The 20,449-nt window shown below is 35.0% G+C and overlaps 1 protein-coding gene across 4 annotated transcripts; it reads right to left on the reverse strand.

The window, feature by feature from the left end:
• Positions 1-252: 252 nt before the first annotated feature.
• Positions 253-18,307, reverse strand: DCL4 (dicer-like 4). Of its 4 annotated transcripts, none has more exons than XM_078306539.1 (25): positions 18,148-18,307; positions 17,878-18,055; positions 16,722-16,832; positions 16,205-16,345; positions 15,811-15,883; positions 15,593-15,657; positions 15,349-15,492; positions 15,123-15,251; positions 14,647-14,782; positions 14,327-14,423; positions 13,159-13,351; positions 12,618-12,778; positions 11,854-12,060; positions 10,921-11,183; positions 9,139-9,416; positions 8,255-8,694; positions 7,889-7,989; positions 7,288-7,493; positions 4,795-5,004; positions 4,054-4,530; positions 3,509-3,781; positions 2,211-2,540; positions 1,352-1,703; positions 939-1,059; positions 253-598 (listed from the first exon to the last, which is right to left on the reverse strand). In XM_078306539.1, exons 1-25 carry the CDS (start codon positions 18,210-18,212, stop codon positions 436-438), a joined length of 4,914 nt encoding a protein of 1,637 aa, XP_078162665.1. In that variant the 5' UTR covers positions 18,213-18,307; the 3' UTR covers positions 253-435. The 4 variants fall into 4 exon arrangements, with proteins under 4 accessions (XP_078162665.1, XP_078162666.1, XP_078162667.1 ...); XM_078306540.1 differs by having other exon boundaries at positions 939-1,053; positions 18,148-18,306; XM_078306541.1 differs by having other exon boundaries at positions 312-598; positions 895-1,059; positions 18,148-18,306.
• Positions 18,308-20,449: the final 2,142 nt, after the last annotated feature.

The following is a 20,449-nucleotide window of genomic DNA, read 5'->3' on the forward strand; positions in this document are numbered from 1 at the left end:
AGAATTTAATTTTAAAATTATTTGCTTCTTACTAATCTGTTTAGTAAATGTTGGTTGGTTAGGTTCAAAGTTCAAACTCTTTAACCGACTCATTTTAATGAAAAATTTTTAGTTAGAAAATGTTCAAGTACACATTGCATTGGCAGGCCTCAAAGTCTCCATACATGCGTAACATCTTCACCAGGGATCAAAACCATTGCTAAACATACATACATACACAGCCATATTAATTTAGCAGGGGATAATATTATATATTGAGATGCATTCACATATAAATATAGGCAATGATATAAATATACAGGCCGGAAAAATTCACAATAACTTTTGCCAATGATTGAAAAGGTCTCTGCCTAGGTCATTGAAGGCATGCGCCACATATTTTACCTACCAATTTTTTTTTTCTATATACTTTTTTCAGATACACAGCTATATATTTTAGGTTTTGGAGTTCAGCGTGTAACCAAGATGCTTGAGGCACCAAACTGCACCTTCAGCAGCACTCTCTTCAGCTGCTTTCTTTTGTGCTTTTGGGTAACCAACGCACTCTATGCAAGTAGGTTTAGCTCCTTGCACTTGCACAGTAACTTTGAAAGTGAACCTACACAAATTTTACAAAATAATATTATTAATAAATAAACAAAATCATTAATAAGCATAAAAGCACTTCATGAACAAAAGGCTGGCTCAATTTTCTCTGATTTCTTACCAAAACATGTAGGCTCAAGCGGTTTAGATTTTAGGTGTGTTTAACTACTATTTTAAGTTTCTTATACAAAAGTCAGTCGTTTATAAGTTGTTTTGCAAAAGCATCCATGCAATTGATTTTCCTTGAACTAACTCAAACTGCAAAGACTCGATTTTTTGCTTGTTCACTCGTGCAACTAATGGTTGTACCTGCTTGTACAATATAGTTCTTAGAGAAAGGTAAAAGATAATACAATGGTTGGTGATCAGGGCCTTCTCTTTTGCAACATTCGAAGATAGGTTTGTTCCAATAACAAGCTGCACAGATCTCAAACAGCTGTGACCTTGATGTTTTGCATGTTGTTAGACCTGTTTCTTTTTTGGAATAAAAGAAAACAAAAACAAATGAATATAGGGCAATATCTATGTTTTCGCTAAGATTAGTATATTAAAATGGATGTGAAATCATAGTTGATATAAAACAAATTTATATATGGTACAAGGTGTAAGCTTAAACTGTCTACTTTGTTAAGAAATGGCAGAACATAAGAAAAATTTACAATAACTGATTAATTTATCCAAATAAATATCAAGCACAAGCACAATTATAAATAGAAAACATGAAGTTCATATATAGTATATAGTAAAGCACAAGAATGTAGCATACCTTCATAATTGTCAGTATTAATATGTATATAAGATGCACCATTCAACTCTCCCCTTCGCACAACTGCAACACTATCTCCTGTCAACCCGTTTTTAAGATTAGAATCCGCTTTACCTTCAACTGCCGATCCAGTAAGTGAACTACAGAAATCTCCATTTTCTGAAGTAGATTTGAACTTGACATCAGGTTTGACCTCTTTGATGCTTAATTTAGAAAATTTGTCAGTGGTAGAAGATGAGTAGGTTTCTATAACAAGAAGTTCCTCGTCAAATCCTATTAGCTTTGCTTTCTGTTTTGGAGTGGTACGCAATATCTCCTCTAAGGTTTTGTTCTTGTGCTTGTGTCCTAATGCCTGGTTAAATCCAGTTACAAAAGCAGAGAGGTTTTCAATAACTTGCAATTATTGGTAATTTTCAGTAATTTGCAATTACAAGTTAAAAAAATGGTACAATGGTAAGTTAGGTCAAGTTATAACTGGTAACTTTGTTCTAGCAGAAAATACAGCAGTATTTATTTTTTTTGAGATTGAACACCCGTAGGCTTAAATACAGCAGTATTAATTCTAGTGATAAGGTATAAAAAACACCTTCATTATTGTTAATATGAAAAAAATATATGTATAAGTATGAGATAGGATTAATTAATTTTAAACTTTTATTTTGCAGCATGGGTACATAATACAAAAAAAAATGTCATTTTAAAAGAAAAATAATAAATTGAATAAAGGTTGAACAGGTATCTAAACTAAAGTAAAAGGGAGGGGCAAATATTAGCACTAACTTAAGCCCAAAAGCCTGGAAGAATACAAGTTGTAGTAAAAGGACCAACCCAACAATGAAAAACTGAATAAATTAAGTACCTTTAATTTCAGGAGAGCTTTTTGAGCTGCCATTTTTCGGGCCTCTTTAGAGCTACGATTTGTAGCTGTAAAAGTCAAATAATTCCCTCCTATGCCAACTTCCACATTTACGTCATACACCTCGAATTTTTTTACTGGATCAGGTAGCTTCAGTTCAAAATTACTGGATTGGCACAGCTCACGTAACTCCCTTAATGAGTTTATCTGCATATCAGAGAAGCTCAGAGCAGGTACTAACAGATCCAGCATCAGGCTCCAAACCTGTTTGAGGTCCAACCCCGTGTCAAGAAGCACAGCCCCAACACATGATTCAACCACATCACCTAGTACCTGGATTGTTAGGACAGTCAATGATCTGTGAATGAATTAAAAATGAAAATAGTGAATTTTATTTTACTTTTTCATCAAAATCGAAATAAAGGAAATATTTCGAAAATCAAATGGGCTTTTTATTAGGGATAGAGAGACTCGAACCTAGGGTTCTAAATACGTGACATTGTGCTGTGACGTGACCAAATTTGGAATGATGGTTACCGCACGTTAGTCACGATTTAAGTTAGTTTTATTCAGATTCATCATTTGATCAAAAGATCTAATGGTCCTAATTACATATGACACGTACCGTGCCGTGCCAAATTTTAAAAAGATGGTCACGGCACGGGAGATGCGAGTCACAACACATGTGCCGTGCCATGACGTATCTGGACACACCGTGACTTTTTTAGATCCCTAATTCAACCCTCATGATTTAAAATATCGACGGATTTTCCTCTTACTATAAATTTCATTGTTGTCAATATTAACATGAAGAATGAACTCTCTCTTTATTCTTGTTTAATTTGTCATCATTTTTTCAATCTACATGTTCTTTTTATATAAGAAAGGTTTCTACTGATAAATAATGGTGTTGTAACAGAGGGGGTCTTTACAGGTAGGTGAGAGGTGCTCTATTTAAGACCTGGCTAGGTTCAAATCCACAACAGATTTGAGTTGAATTGAGGGTTAGTGAGGCACCAACTAGAGAGGTTCCAGTCTGCTATTTGAAGTATACACAATATCATGTGTAGCCTGTGAAACATGAAGAGTACATCCTTTATACACCTCCCTTCATACTTCTTTCGAAATACTTACAGAAGTATCCTCCTCCCTCAGTTTCACATTTCAAATAATGATGAAGAGGAAAGAGCTTACTTCAATTTAAAACAAATAGGGGATGCTGGGTATATGTAGTAACATAGAGGTATGAAAGACTTCTTTTATTTTTATGACAAATAAAATTCTATAAAAAAAAGGGTAACCTTAGGGCATGCGGGTTCCTCTACTAATTCCTTTTCACAATCTGGTAAAGCAACATATTGCTCAAATTTGTTAATAGCAGTGGTGAGGCCATTTGAATCTTTGACCAGATGCTTGTGCAGGGACCGCCTGACTGCCACATGAGCAAGTGATGTGTTGTTAACAGCAATGGATCTCAGATCCGTCATTTGACCTGGTTTCAGATCAGGGTACACCGAGTAGATGTAGGAGGTGATTAAGTACTCCAACACTGCATCACCTAGAAACTCCAATCTCTGAGTTGAAAAATGAATGAATTATATATAAATAATATCTAATTTGGCATTTCATTCAAATTTCTCTCTTTGACCAGACTAATTTAGGATAATTCTAATACTGTAACATTCTAAATGAAATTCATAATTACCCCAATTCACCAATAAAACCCTAAAATAACACAAATTCAATTAAATCCAGGCACAACAATAATCTCCTACCAGCTCAGCTTCGTACAAGACCTGGAGATAAAGGCTCGTATTACCAGACATAGGGGCATGAGACAACGCACCTGGTAGCATCCACCTGAGTGCTTGTTATAAGATGGGTGTATGAGCGCTTCCATTAGCAGTCCTTTAAACCTAAACTCATGCCCAATGGTTTCCTCCAATGCATCAATATTCATACTCTCCACAAGTGATAAATTATTATAGCTCAGGTGGCAAGCCTTTTCGTAATCAGAGATCTTGAAATCAATTTCAATTCCAATCCATCTTAAAAATGCAAAGGCAGCCTTGAAACCACTTTCAACCAGGAAAGCACCCACAAGAGCCTCCACCATGTCAGCAATTGTCTTTCCATGGAGCCAGCGGTGGGCCCGAGTGCACCTTCCACCAGTGGCCAGCTCAAGAGTTTCAGAACTGGAACTGGAATGAGTTTTAGATTTTCTTGGGTGCAATATCGACTCGTTGTCCTTGGTGCAGAATTTGGTGCATGGATGACCTAATGCAAAGAATTGAGATGGTTCAAATGGTTCCCTTATGAAAACCTGGCATTAATGAAAAGACAAAAATTCTATTAAAAATGTATACAAAATGTTGAGATTTATGTATGTTTATTGCATTAAGAGTAACTATAGGGTTATATTGGTAAGAAAGGAATTATAGAAAATCGTAGGGTTACGAATGAAATTTGTGACGCCTATATAGGCCCAAGAGAACAAAGGAATAAATACAATTCATATTCCTATTTTTCTATTCAAAATATAGTACAAGACATGAAAAAATATATAAAACTGATTTAAACCATGTACCTGTAAATCTTTCTTTATAGCAAGGACATACAAATTCAAGTTATTCACAATGCATGACCGTCTCCAGGTCAATTTACCCTCATCTAACCCTTCAAAAGAAATAAAGCTGTGTCGGCCTACCACGTATTTCAAAAATGCATCACCTAGTACTTCAAACCTCTCTAATGAGAGCCTCTCCATGCATTTCTCGGTCGTCAGTGCCTCCAGTATCTGTTCGAACAAATAACTTTTAAAGACTAAAAGAAGCAAAAAGCTTCTTTTAAAATTCATGTTAATTAGATTTCACTTGAGACTTGATTAGCTAATACCAGAGTATACTCAGATGGTTATCCTTTAATGATTTGACCTGGTCAACAACAATAATAATAAAACGAGGGTTCAAATGCCTTCATTTTTTGCGCCGCCATCATGCCTCTATTTTTAAAAGCTTTAATAACTCAAAATCTAAAACTTTGAGTCAAAATAAAACCGTTGGATATGATCTACATTATTTTATCTATGCATGTGTAAAAAATTATGACATTCCAACTTTATTTTTATTGTCATCAAGAGCTTGTAAAAATTGTACTAATGTGGATAATTTTAGAGACGTTGATTTTTCAACTTATTGATTCACATAAAAACAAAATTGAAATGTGATAATTTTTTATAAGCACATAGAAAAAATAACATAGATCACATCCAACGGTTTTATTTTGACTTTTAAGTTTTAGATTTTGAACTATTAAAGTTTTTAAAGAGGAAGTTGATAATTAACCCCGCACCTCCCACCCTCCATTTATCCCCGCAAAAACTTCCAAAAATAATGATGGAGGACTGCTCAATCATAAATAAACTGTTAGTGTTTAATTTGAAGCATCAAAGTACTTATGTTAAATTTGCAAATATTAATCCCTATGCAATGATATATATTTATAAAAAAATAAATCAATCCATTAAATGGGGGGTGGGAGTTATTGCGCGGTCCTTAGTTGGAAATTATTGCAGGGATAAATGGGGGGTGGGCGGTCCCCCCATGATTATTTTGGAATTTATTGAGCATTCCCCCATAAATGGAAGTTATTAAGCGGTCCCCCCATGATTAAATGGAAATTATTGAGCAGTCCCCCCATAAATAAACAACTCGAGACCATTAAATAAACAATTTTTCTCACCCAAATGATAAATATTTCTCAAACATAATTATAAATATTTATCAGAAATAATGATAAATAATTTCTTAAACATTAATAAATAGATAAACAATTATTTCTAAACATTTTAATTGCAACTTTCAGAAAAAAAAAAAAACATCTAGATTAAATGAATATTTTGTTTCATGGATAAAATATTTGATGATACAATAATGAATACTTTGTTCTTGAACTTGTTAATAAGTAATGTTTAATCAATAACAGAAAAATATTTCAGAGACAATGATAAATACTTCTCGGACATTATGATAAATACTTGTCGGAAATAATGATAAATATTTCCTTGAACATCAATAAACATATAAATATTTAAGGAAATTATTAGCGGAGATTATTATTAGAGGATAGTATAATTAATGCGGGAATAAATGAAAATTATTAACTGAATAAATGAGGGGATAAATGACAGTTAAGGAAGTTAATATTGAGAGAGAGAATGGAGGGATAAGTGGGGGGTGAGGGGTGGGGGGAATGATATAATTATTCTTTTAAAAATGGAGGTATGATGGAGGCACAAAAAATGGAGGCATTTGAACCCTCTAATAAAACTAACAGTTTGTTTGGCCTTCTGAATGGCACAACTACGAAATTCTATTTGTATTATGTACCAAGCAGATATTAACTAGCCTTTGAACAATTTTGGGTAAATTACCTCAGTTGTTTGGTATGGGTGAGAAACTTAATCCAATAAATGCCTCTACTATTTTACCTATCTAGGTAAAATTATTTAAACCTTACTATTTCTCAAAGCTCTTTAATTGTACTTTATTTCTTGTCATTGTACCATATATTTCATTCCACTTCTAATCAACATTCCATGTTTACATTTCATAATTTAATTTATCTGCCGAGTGAACACTTCTTTAAGAGTGTTTTTATTTTGAATTGTAAATTTGGGACATCTGAAATAAATTAAGCCAAATGGGGTCATTTTCATGCTCTGCAGTAAATATGAGGCTCAATGCAGTCAGTTCAGGCAATTCATGATGATAAGCAACAAGACGAGTTAAATGGAGGCTTAATTGAGGTTTAGTTGCATAAAAGAGGGTATTGAGAGGCTTAAATTTGGAGAGGGCTTAACCAATTTCAAATAGAACGATTGTGGCAAAACTGGATTAAATAAATGCTTAGATATACATCTAAGGCCTGTTATAAGAGAAACCAGGACCACACTGGCATGGTGCCAAGCCTCGCTGGCCCCAAAACTCTATGCAAGTACCATACAAAATTTGGCATAAGGTTCTCAACATTTGTAGCCAATCCAAACAAATCAAGAAGAAGAGAGGTTGGAGGTGCATACGCATTCTGCTCTGACAAGAGAAGCTTCCGAAAAGGAGGAGAGCATTAGATGCTTGAGCTCGATAGCTACAAGAAGGTTCTCTAAACGATGCATAAAAGACGGCAAGAGTGACAATGAGCTCCCTATATCCTTAGAAAAGCCGAGAATCTTCACACAACACAGCTCAGGTGGTAGCTCCACAAAGTGCTCAGTTAGTTCTCTTGCCTCTAAATATTTTTGAAAAGTCAGTCACAAATTGATTAGCCCGAAATGAGTCTGAATTAACTCTCGATAAGCTTCAACTGTGCAATTAGGTGTCACCAACTTTATCATAACTAAATAATTAACCCTCCAAAATAAAACTTCTGAGCAGGAGGGGCTGCGTCAGCATGTGATAGCTCAATTGGGCCTCCAAAATAAATCTGCTGGTTTTACTATTTTTCCCAGTTTAGCCCAATTGGGCCCCTACTTGGCCCAAGTTTGCCTTGATCAACCCACAATTCAAGCAAATATTTCTCAATTTGCTTCAGAAACAAAAAAACAACTAAAATTTGAAAACAGCTGAACAAGCAAGTCATGCAATTCTTTGAATATGTACCAAACTGGGAAATGTGAAACACACCTTTATTATCTTTGTTTCTATTGAGTAGCAAATTGTGCACATTGAAAAGCTGCTTGACCTTCAATAACGGTTGCTCTGGATGTGATAGCTCGATTTTAAACCTGATTAATAAAGATATAAAAAATCATCATAATGACCAGCTCCCTACCAAAAAAAAAACCTAGAAAAAGGCAAATCTCTATATATTATATGTATTTGCTAACTTACACATATTTCTGTCATCACATAGGCCCATGTTAAATAAAAGTAGTAAGAAACAAACAGAAAAAAAAAAAAAATCCTACAGACCACTTGATATGTATTAATGGGAAAAATAGGCATGCATACATCTACAAAGGAAAAATATCTTTTTTAAGATTTACTTACCTTTCTTTAAAATGTTCCGCATAGGTAGACTTTTCAAGTTGACTAGTTGCATTAAGTTCATATAAAATATCATCCACAAAGAAGAATATTCCATTATGCGGCGTATAAATCAAACTACCCACTATATCATGCTTTCTATACTCTCCATCTTTCATCTTTAGAGAATTTCCAATTGTAATTTGGTTCCTCCAAAAGAGACTATTTGCATTTCCAAAAATTGGGGATGATAAACAGTGTCTCATAGTGGCCCAGTCAACCACCAACTTGTTGTTATTATTGCTGCAAATGTGCTGTTTTAGAGGAAGCAAAAGATAAGACAGCGAGTTGCTGTGCTGAATACTGGACGTGTCTTTCCCAAGGGCAATTTGACCAGAAGAGAATTCAACTCGGTCGAGGACTATTTTGAGAAACATTTCCTGGAAATTTTGAGCTATCTTCATCTACAGAAATAAAAAAAAAAAAGAGCATATAAAACCAGAAAAAATACAAAAGTCTATTTATGTCAAATTAATCAGATTATTTTTGCTTTTGCCAATGACTGTTTGCATGTGGTGATGGGAAGAAGTTTTATAACTTCTTGGATCAGTCTGCTTTTCTTGCATCGGAAAGCAGGGCCCTGTTTTTCCTGTCTGGATCATCCAGTCTAAAACGGATGGCCCAGATCGAAAATACTGAATTCTTATAAGGGGCATTTAGTGTGGGCTTGGATGGGATCTGACTCGTCTGTTTTAGATCAGTCACTCCTAATTGCTAAAGCAGGGCACTGCTTTCTGAGGCAAGAAAAGCACCAGATATGGATCCTCATAATTGACCTTCAGCTTAAAGAGACAAGAAATATAAGGTATTTTGGAGCTTGAACATTAATGCAAATATGCAATCTATACCTCTTCTTTGTCAAATGATACCAAGCCAAGCCAGTTGAGACCTGTTTTCACAATGCGGCAATGAGTCAGGTGTAAATCGACTTCTAGTGACTCAGCTTCCTCCGGGAGCCGGCTTATGAGAAAAAGACCAAACATCCTGTAGTTTCTGTCATCTGGTTTCGGTAAGAATCTGATGTAATAGGAATGCATGTTGACTTTTTTGTCGGTGCTTGACAACCACGATTCTTTCAAGAGGGCAGGAAGCCGCATCTCATGGAGTTCTTCTCTGAGATTTTCATCTATACCATGTGAACAATTAAGATTGGTTAGTTATTCCATGCCTTCTGTATGATGATTTTACATTGATCTGTTTCCTTCTTGTGTGCAGCAAGAATAGGTCTCAGATCAGGTATGATCAAATTGAATCAAATCACTCAAAGACAAAGCAATTTGATGGAAATTTAGAGTATGAAAGAACGGAGCTTGAGAAAGAATGGAGTAACATTGATTCTATTCATAATACTTTTCATGAAATTGGTTCCGCTGATACAATCGCTTTATATAGGCGATAAAGTTTCAAATAAATGAATTGAAATGACCAACTAATCTCTCCTAATTACTCTACACTCAACACGTCGGCAGCCACATCAGCTGAAATCGCTGAGCTGCTATAACAGATCGCCTAACTATCTGAAATCGCTACGCCCTTTTTATTCTTTGGTATCATCTCCAGTTCTTCCCTGTTTCTGACAGTGCGGGGCCCCTTCATCATTAGCTGGACCCTTCAACGGCTCCGGTTTCATTTTAAATGTCTGGGTCCCAGTTGCAGAGGCGTCCATCCTGCCTTTCTCTTCTTTCCTCTCCATCGGTCGCCCCCAAATTGCCTTTCTCTTGCTGCATAATGTTTCTCTTTTCTCGATATTGGTATTGTACCATGCACTGGTAACTAACCTGAGTATACTGGTATGATCAAGGCTGGTACACAGTTTCAAATTCTTTCTCCATTTTTTTTTTTGTTTTTGTAAATATTTTACATCATTTCACCCCTAGTGTTTATTTTTAGGTTGTGTTCATATTAGGGCTATAATTGTGACAAGGCAACTCATGTGGTGAGTCCCAAAAACTACCAAAACCAACCCATCCTGACAAGTAGTCAGAAGGGTGTTTCTCTCAGCCATAATTTCAAACTGAAAAGGTAGGGTGAACCAGGCTAGCCCATACTAATTACTAATATGATTAATTAAGTCTAAAAAACCCGACAACCTATTGAAAGCAACCCGAAACAAACCCAATCTGATTTATTTTTCTTTTCTTTAATTAAAATGCAATGACATACATGAAACCTAATCTGACCAGAAACCGATCAAAATGCAACCTAGCCGACCAGAACCCAGTACACCCAGACCCACGCAACCATCAAAACCTGACTAGCCTGTAACCCCAACCAATCCACCTTACATGATACCCCAGTTATAACTGACAAAAGAGAACTGCAAATCCAAAAGCAATTCGGTTTGGCTCAATAACCCAAAATGACCCAAATTCCCAACCTGACTAATGCAAAAACCTAACCCAAACAACTTGCCCATAATACCAGAACCCGAAAATGCCAGTACCCAAGAAGCAATCATAACTTGAGGATAAACGGAATGGAATGACCAAGGGTTGAGCAATCAAATTCAGAACTGAGCTGAACCCAAAATGACCTAACCTGGACGCTGTGCATAAGTCAATTCTTATCAAAATTAAAACAATGCAAAACAAGAGTAGCATTGCTAACTGGCTGTTAAGGTGAAAACATGCCTTCATGGCTCTTCGATTCTGAAGAATGCATGGTCGATCCTTTCCTTTTGGAGGCCACATCAGGCAAGAGATAATCTGTCAGAGCACCCAGATTATGAAGCATCTGACAAGCCTTCAAACATGCATTCCTTCTGGCCATGTCCTTTGAGAAACATGGTTCGCTGTCAACCTGACGAAGAGCCGCATTTGGAGGAAGCACAACTCGGCATATGATGCCACTTTTGTCATCCATGTAATAGAAATTTGGTGAAGGTGTGAAATATCTGCCAAGGAACAAAAGATATAAAAGATCAAAATATAGAGATTCTTATTCCGTACAACACAATATTTGAATTACGACCAGTGAATTTGGTGATGAGAGTTTACATAGTTGTGCCAATTTTTTACATAAACCTACGGGATTAATCCAACCCGCCCAAAGGGCTTCACGGATCAGGTTCAATTTAGGGATCTTTCATTTTCTTTCAGTTCCTAATTTGGGGTTCGTTTACCTGGTACAGCTTGGTGATAGAGAAAATCAAATTAGAACTCAAGAAGAAAACAAGTTTGTTGAAAATGATGCAAGCATAACACAATAGTTAGGTTGAAGGAATATGATAGCACGGCTGAGACAGAATCAGAAATCTTTAACTGCAATTGACAGGAAAATTAATTTTGAATAGACAGGGACTAATACAGCTGTAAATTTTGAGATCAATACAAGATCTACTGCAACTATATTTTCCCCCCTTTCTCCACTCCACTCTATTTATACAATCTCAACTAGTTGCATCCTTTTTGCTGTTCTTTACTTTTTCTATTTCTTTTCCTCTTTTTTTTTTTTTTTTGGCAAGCCCCAATAACAGCCTACAGTACACAGTTTCATGCTTTATGATGGAAGTTCAGGGATTTAATTTTTCCAGCTAATATTTGGAGTTAGAGTAATAGACTTACTTATCTCGAGGTAGGTTACCACAGTACCGATAAAGGAGAGAGATGCTACAACCAGTACTAATGGAAGCCCCGGTAGTATCTACCCTATAAACTGTCTCTTCTAAGGTATCAAATGTGTCCTCTGATGACCTGAAGCCAATCTCACTGTTCATCATAATTTCTGCCGACTTAAAGTCTTCTATTAGTTTCTCATCATGCTGATTCCCCCTGGTTTAAAGAAGTAACAATTAAAAAAATGTGGTAATTAACTAGTACCCCTTGACAACAACCTATTTTCCAATGATCTGTACAAAGAATTTCCATGAAATTTCAGGCACCCCTTGACAAAGCATTTCCACAAAAATGCGTGAGGTAGATTGGTAAAGTCCAATTCCCCTTATTTGGGATTTATTTTAATCTACTTTTGTCTTCAACCAATCCTTCAGAGTTTATATATAGAGCAATCCTGCATTCCAGATGGATCTGATGAACTCGCTTTACCAGTATCTTGCAGCAAACTTTTCATGGTGGGAAAGCTTGTTTCTTAGTTAAATATTTCCATTTACTTATTTTAATTAAATTTTTATTCATTTTCTCATTTAGCCTAGTTAGATAAACCTCTGGCCTGGCCTTGCTCTCTTCCACGTAGCTGTTTGTATAGGCTGACACCACCTTCTTAATTAAAAAGGCTCGGAAAAAGGTACCAGCCCCAGGGCAAAAATACTGAAAACACTATGAATTAACTTGATATAAAATATAGAAGAACTAAAGAAAAAAAAACCTACTTCTCCAAGAGAAAGATGTACTTTGATTCCATCATGCGGGCACGGCCTCTTGACTGTATGAAGCTAGCGACTGATTCAGGTAAGTCAAATCGAACTACTAGACAGCAAGTCTGAATATCAAGCCCTTCTTCAGCAACACTGGTTGCCACAAGTAAATTCACCTGCAAACACAAAACTTGTTTTCTTAACTATTTTGCAACTAAACAGAAAACGAGCCAATATAAACAGAACAGGAAGAGGAAAGGAGAGGCACTGTGGGAAGGTTTCCATGTTTGTCTGGGGGTTATTATATCAGTCAGTAAAGGTATAAATTATTTGTTTAGCATCCCCATTAATGACCACACTACCTATCTGAACATTAAGTGATTTACACCTGTCAATATTTGTTGTTTCTAGAAGTTGAATAATAGTCAGTAAAGAAAGCCTTAATCCTTTTTCATAAGGAACTGTCACTATGACGAGGCATATTTAATGCCAAAGACTGCATTTATTGTCTAAGAGCATGCTAAGCAGTCATTAATATTACTTATTATTTAATCACCTCCCCATTGCAAAATCTCTCAGTAACAGCATTCATCTTCTGTCTTGACATGGTTTTTGAGCCTGAGTTACACCCCACAAGAAACTCGCATTTCCAAAAATTGACGTTGCTAAGGTTTCCCAGAATATATGCAAGAGATCGCGCCACTATTATCCTCTTCACAAATATTATGCATTTGGTCATCTCTTGCATCCTGTTGAAAGACAGTCATTTAACTAAGTATGAGAAAATGAATAAAATGTCATTAAAGATAACTCAATATTACCCGTCAGCTATTTTCCAAATGACCCCATTACAAGCATTTCAACAAAACAATGTTATGAATTGGGATTCTATTTAATAATTGGCTTTCATCTTCAACCAATTTCTCACATAGAGCAATCCCATTGGATCTGGTGTACGGACCTGACCAGTATCTAGCAGTACATTTTTAATTGCAAAGACAACTTAATCTTCTTATTGTTTCTCTTGAAAGTCAGAAATTAGTAAAAACTCCAAAAGTAGGATCATCAGACGTCGCCAAACTGTTATGAGCATTTGTCACAGTTTTACCAGATTTTAATAATAAATAATGTAAACCTTGTTTGACATGTATTTATTTATGGTAATTCACAATTTTCTTTTGCGGTCCTTATCAGGCCTAAAAATATTAACAACGGGGATTCTGATGAAGGCCATCTAATTGAAAGTAGTAATGGAAGTCTCATTAATTATTGTGCTCTATTAAATTACACAAGCAATGCAATTAAATATCTTGTTTGAGTAGTAATTGCTGCAATCATAACCAAGCAATCTGCGTAATCAAATATCTTTCATCCAGTTTGTGTTTGACTTGCATAAAGTTTTTGAGGTTTGCAACTTTCATTTGGGATCTTATCTGGCCTCAACATATTATTAATGGGGACCTTAGAGCACACGACTTAATAAAAAAATAGTAACTAGAAGGTTTCTTAATTATTATATTCTGTCAAATAAAAGAGTCCAGGGATTAAATATCTTAAAACAAATGCATTAGTGAATAATGTACAGGAATCGGCACTTTTGAACTGGCATCCTGATTAAAACTTAAGATAGGGGAATATGGTGTTATGAAGTTAGCCTAAATTGGGAAATATTTTTTGGGAATGCACAAAATAATATATAAAGGAAAAAATTGATCAGCAGATACCTGTATTTAGAGAGAACCTCAATTAGGCATAACAATTTTTGCGAGAAAAAAGGCTCTTCAAAGGTCTCTGGAGCAAGAGAATCCACACTCTCGCCATCTTACAGATGTAAAAAAATAATGCAAAGAATTCATAAAACACAGAAAAGTCACATCATGATATTTGAAGAAATGCAAGTACCATTAGTATTCAATAATTGTTTAAACCCGAGTTGATTATAAAGCTTTAAATAAGCAAGAAAATAAATAAATAAATAAAAGTTCAAGAAGGAAGGTGCAAAATAAGTAAAAGATTGAAAACAACACATGTGTGAAAAACATACTGTCAACTAAATTATGACTTAGAATAGACACTGCTCCGTTCAAATATGAACTTCTGAAAAGGCACTCTCCGTTAGAAGTGTCAGACTCATATTCACCAAGGTCGCCTCTATCACTTGCCAATAGAATTCTGGCAGCCTATGAAAAATTTGTTTCTCTTTAATCTGACTGAAGTATAAAGTTTAAGAACCAAATTTAACTAATATTAATAGCAAATATCTTAGTAGAATTATTTATTCCGACTTTTTCCATCTGTGATAAGTGATAACTTTATTCAAGATACGAGGACCATTCAACTGACATTTGAACTTCTCACAGTATTTTTTTCAAATTTAAAAAAAAAAAAAAAAACAGCAACTGATTAAGTAATGTCATGACTAAGTACATTTCACACCAACAATGGAATAAAGAAACAACATGAAGAGATAAAAAATTCCAATTAATAAATTTGACAAAAAGATGAAAGATAAAAACTTACCTGCAAAGCGCCATAGAGCCCAATATGTTCCAAACAGAAAACCAAATTTTCATGCAATTTCGACAAGGACTTCATCTTCTTTTGATATTCATTCATGTCATCAAGACTCCCACCTAGTGTGGTCGAGCACTGTTTGCATCAGAAGCATTATAAGTATACGTGAAAACAACCTAAAAGAAACAATTGGAGAAGAATATCAATAGTACAAGGAAAAAAAAAAAACTACCTCAATTTTTAGGTTGTCGAGCCTTGCACTGTACTTAATAGGGAGCCGTGAATTGCAGAAACTTTTAGGGCCATAAAAGTAAACTTCCACATCAGGAGAGGCAGCTATACTATCCAATTCCAAGTTATCATCTACTGAATAAACCTTCGAATTGTAATACCGAAGCATTCAATGAAATCTTTTAAAAAATTCAGTAGTAAAACAGGAAAAACAGAAATCCATAATACTAGAAGTACAGTCAAACCTTTGCATCTAGTAATTGCTCAAGACTATTTATGCATTTGGTGTAGTTTAGCTTATTGGATCCACCTGTTAAAGATCTAACCGGTAAGCTATTCGAAAAGATTGTAACAATGTAATTGTAAAATGCGACAAAAGTGGACATAATTATTTTGATCAGACAAAACGATCCATGTCAGAATAACATGACTTCCAATCATTAGGTTTTAGAATTTGAATTACCTTTACCAATGATGGGAGAAGCCGTCATGCCAAATATACGGGGCCGTTTAGGGGCATCACTCCTATAGAATTCCTGCAAGATCAATTTGTTTTTTTTGTTTTTTTTTTCTCTATTTAGTAAAATTGACCTTACAGGCAGGACTGGAATAATTTTCATAATCTGGGTGATTCACAATATATATAAATACAGATATAAAGGGCTTGTTTATAAGTTTCTTACAACTAATATTAAATTAGGTTTGGCCTGTAGCTGTTATAGAAGTCCTTAGAAAATGAAAAACAAGTTATAAATGCCAATATCAGGGACAGGGGTAGGACAGTAATTTTGCTTGATTCAGGGTGTTTACATTACATCAAAGAATTCAAAGGTGGTTTTATAAAGACTTGTAAGTACCTTCATAATTTGGGCATAAGGATGCCTCGTTTGAGCTTGGGCATGGTGGCACTCGTCAAAAATCAGAAGTGAGACCAAATCCATCTTGAGAAAACAATGCCGCAAAATGTGTAGAAATATTTGTGGTGTCATCACAAGAACCTGTCTCAGAAATTACATACAGAAATATCCAAATGTCAACCCTTTCATATGTACTAAATAGTAAGCAGAACTAATGAGACATGAATTATTATTTCTAGTTCCAAGGGCTTTGAAGTTCTTCCATGGTCTTAACTTTTAAGCCTATAAAGGTGCGCAGTATCGGCTGGACAAATGTATTTAATTTCATGTATTTGTTTCTCCAACAAACAGGGTGTCATACAGGCAGGAATCAGTACTGGTAAGAACCAGGCCATGTCAGCTGCTCTCAATAACAGCCAATTGAAGTTAAATTTTAGATAGGAATGAGGGGAAAGAAAAATTAAAAAGAACTAGTATTTCGGTAAATTGAGGTCAATTTTTAGAAAGAGCTATTTACCTCGGTATGCTCAATCTCCAAATTCCAGTCACTGTGGTCTTTGAGTCCTTTGCGATTTCCATGATGGCACCTAACTTTAAAATCGGTAGAGTTTTCTATTACCAGAGCTTGCTGAAATACAACAAAATTAGTGCCAGTTTAATAAAAAGATGTATTAACAACATAGATTTATGTAATTACAAATACAGATCAATAACCACGGAAATACCATACAGTGTCTACGAAAGGTTGAATGTAGTATTTGAAGTGCATGTTTGTATAAAACATTTTCAGGAAGCATACAATTTCAAGGAGTACTTGTACAAACAAATTCAGTTTCATTTCAAAATTGCTCTTTCAATAGCGCGCAACCTCAAATTGTAGGTAGTCGTGGGTGCCCCTCAACTCACTCAGTATTTTTGTCCACCAAATACAAATTGGGAAATAGAAAAAGAATATTATCTTTGATGTTTGCTGATGAGACCAGTGAAATGCAGTTTGAATCGGCTTGCCGTTTGCCAGGACCTTTGATATTATTATATTTTCCAGTTTCAAGGGCAAAGAAATGGCATATTTACCCATATCCAGCAGATAAAAGGAAAATGCAGAAACATTTCCTACGAAAGTTTGCTTCTTCCCTTGAACTATAAACTCAGTTCAGTCAAGTCCCTGAGCATCTTTTGATATATTTGTCCCCCAAAGTTAGTGTACTACATGCTGGTTCAATCAAGCATCTCTTCAACTAAAATCAATGACGCTGACATACTACATGCTGGTGATGGAATGCCACATATGGGGTGCTTACATGGCATTTATTGGTGGCCCAATGCTGACATGGTGTCATTTTGATTATATGGTGCGGATGTCACAGCCGTATTTAACAGAAAGGGTGCAGGTGCTTGACTGAATCAAATGCAATAATTTCAAGTTTAAAGGGTTGATTGGACCCGAAAAAAGTACAAGGGCCTAACTGAATCAAGTGCAATAGTTGAGGGGCCAAAAGCAGACTTTGCTCCCATTGTTTTGCCACCTCCAGGCAAAATTGGGAGAGAGTCAGGAGTTGTTTAAATATTATTCCAAAGCCAAACCACACGACTTAAGGGCTTGAATAATGATCCCTCATCCCATAGTTCAAGTCCTGAACTAAAAAAAAATGAGCCGTAAAAAATGCTTGTACCTGTCTGACAAGAGGCACTGTTGGCGCCAGAAATACGCACACCTCTTTACTAGGTTTTCTTATGAGGTCACCTAGTTCGTACATCAAGAGCACGGCTATATGGGTTTTACCACATCCAGTGCCTAGGTAGACGATTACATTTTCCTCCAAGGCCTTCTTGCACAAATCGATCTGGTACCTGAAAAGTTGGACCTGAATTGATGAAAAGAAAAGGTCGTAGAGTCTTTGAAAATAGAGAGAGAGAGAGAAAAGCGAAAACTAATTGCTTACTTCCTGGCGATCTTTCTGGGGTCCTTTGGCTGAATTGAAGGCGAGATCGTCCCTCGATCGTCCATGGCAAACTGAAAGCAGAATCAACAGAGGTGAGAGAGAGAGATGAGGGGAGAGAGGAGAGGTTCTGTTTCGTGCGCATTCTTCTCTGCCTTTTAAAAAGAGTGTGCATCGTTGGTGAGGGTTGCTATTAAGCAACGAATATGTTTCTGTTTATTTCGCATTTTCGCTATGACGAAGAATAAGATCCAAAGAACGAACGAAGGAACGAACGAAAGGGAATTCACATCACATCCAGTGCAATGTACAATTAATGGATCCGAACCGTTCTTTTCAAAAGGGTAACCATTCCATTCCATTCCCTGGTTTCACATACATACATTCTCCTTTCTAACCTAACACGAATCTTAAAACAGAGTTCTGATGCAATACTTGAGTGAATAGGAATATTCTCTCCAGCAGACCTAAGTGTCAGTGTGTAGTGTGTACAACATACAAGTACTTGAGATTTTTTTGCCCACGAATTTTCCTCCTAAAAAATAAGTACCAGTACTTACACTTTTACCGGTGCTAAGTCCAACAAGAAAATAATAATCAAATAACATGTGTAAAGTGGATTGATGAGAACAACAAATTTGTAGATTCAGAAATTTGATTATTTGATTCGTTATAAATATTTTTTTTATCTATACTCGCCAACCTGAATGCTTATCACTCCGACATTTTTATTTTTACTACATTAAAAAAATATTTTAATAATAATAACCAAAGTTTAGTAACAATTTTAAAAATATCCCATCTGTGGAATTTTTCCACTAGCTGGAATTTTTTTTTTTATAAAACAGAAATTTGTTTTTATTTTTTATTTTTTGTATTGAAATATTAGAAATGTTGGATATATTTCTTTGAAAATAGATGGAATGCAATATAATTTGATTTATTAGAAAGACTGTAACAAATAACTCGGATCAATATTTTTCAGGCCGAATTTTTCGCGGTTGTAAGAAAAATTAATATATTTCTTTATGTGTTATTGGAAAAAAAATAAAAATGCTTAGATTCTGAGTTATTGATCTCGGTTCAAAAGTCACTTCTATGCAATCTAGAAAATATTGTGATCCTTCTAGGACATTTAATTTATGAAAAGTTGTATCTATTTTTGAAAAAAAATAAAAACTTTAAGTTATTTAATAATTATTATTCAAAAAGAATTCTCAAAATAGATACAACTTTTTATAAATTAAATGTCCTAGAAGGATCACAATATTTTCTAGATTACATAGAAGTAACTTTTGAACCGGGATCAATAACTCAGAATCTAAACATTTTTATTTTGTTTCCAATAACACATAAAGAAATATATTAATTTTTCTTACAGCCACGAAAAATCCAGCCTGAAAAATATTGATCCAGGTTATTTGTTACAGTCTTTCTAATAAATCAACTTATATTGTATTACATCTATTTTCAAAGAAATATATCCAACATTTCTAATATTTGAATACAAAAAATAAAAAATAAAAATAAATTGCTGTTTCATAAAAAAAAAATTCCACAGGTGGGGTATTTTTAAAATTGTTACTAAACTTTGGTTATTATTATTAAAATATTTTTTAATGTGGTAAAAATAAAAATGGAGAATTGTGTCCATGCTACTACAAAACTCCTAATTTTGAAAAATGCCACTGCATAATTTGAATTCACACTAATGCCACTACAAAACCCCTAATTTTGAAAAATGCCATCATAAAGTTGGTTTACTTCTAATTTTGCCATTATTGTACAATTTTTATACTATTTTGATTAAAAATAATCTGAGAAATTCTGTTTTGAAATACGTATTTCTGTATTTCCAATTATGTCCCTCAGTTAAAATAAATGCATAGTTAGAGCCACAGACAATTCCTATCTCCTCTCTTCTCTTTCATACGAGAAAGGGGATCCTGCCTCCTCTCTTCTCTCGCTATCCATCTATCTGCCTCGCGATCCTCCTCTCTGCCTCTCACACCAATCTTGTCCGGGGAGTTTAATATCCATTTAACATCTCTCTGCCTCTCACACTAATTGAACTTTTTGACTTGCAACTTTTAGTGTTTTTGACTGACAATTAGGAAGCAAATGTCATATCATTGACTTTGAGCAAAAGTGTGCCTAATTTGGGAAAAAGAAAGCCACTCATGGCTACACTATGTGAGAAGCGCATATGCACTGCATAGGTGTGCAAATAGGATTCAAAAATATGCCAAATGGACATAAATTTTATATTATTTGGATTTTATTTCAATTTATTATGAATTTTTGA

The sequence above is a fragment of the Carex rostrata genome, chromosome 8 (genome assembly GCF_964058835.1).
Source record: "Carex rostrata chromosome 8, lpCarRost1.2, whole genome shotgun sequence".
Classification (NCBI taxonomy): Eukaryota; Viridiplantae; Streptophyta; class Magnoliopsida; order Poales; family Cyperaceae; genus Carex; species Carex rostrata.

Coding starts and splice junctions, on each gene's coding strand:
- DCL4 (XM_078306539.1), bottom strand. CDS start 18,212: ATGGACGATCGAGGGACGATCTCGCCTTCAATTCAGCCAAAGGACCCC. Junction 15,252..15,348: donor TCGACAACCTAAAAATTGAG/GTAGTTTTTTTT, acceptor TGATGCAAACAG/TGCTCGACCACACTAGGTGG. Junction 7,990..8,254: donor GCGGAACATTTTAAAGAAAG/GTAAGTAAATCT, acceptor TTTATTAATCAG/GTTTAAAATCGAGCTATCAC.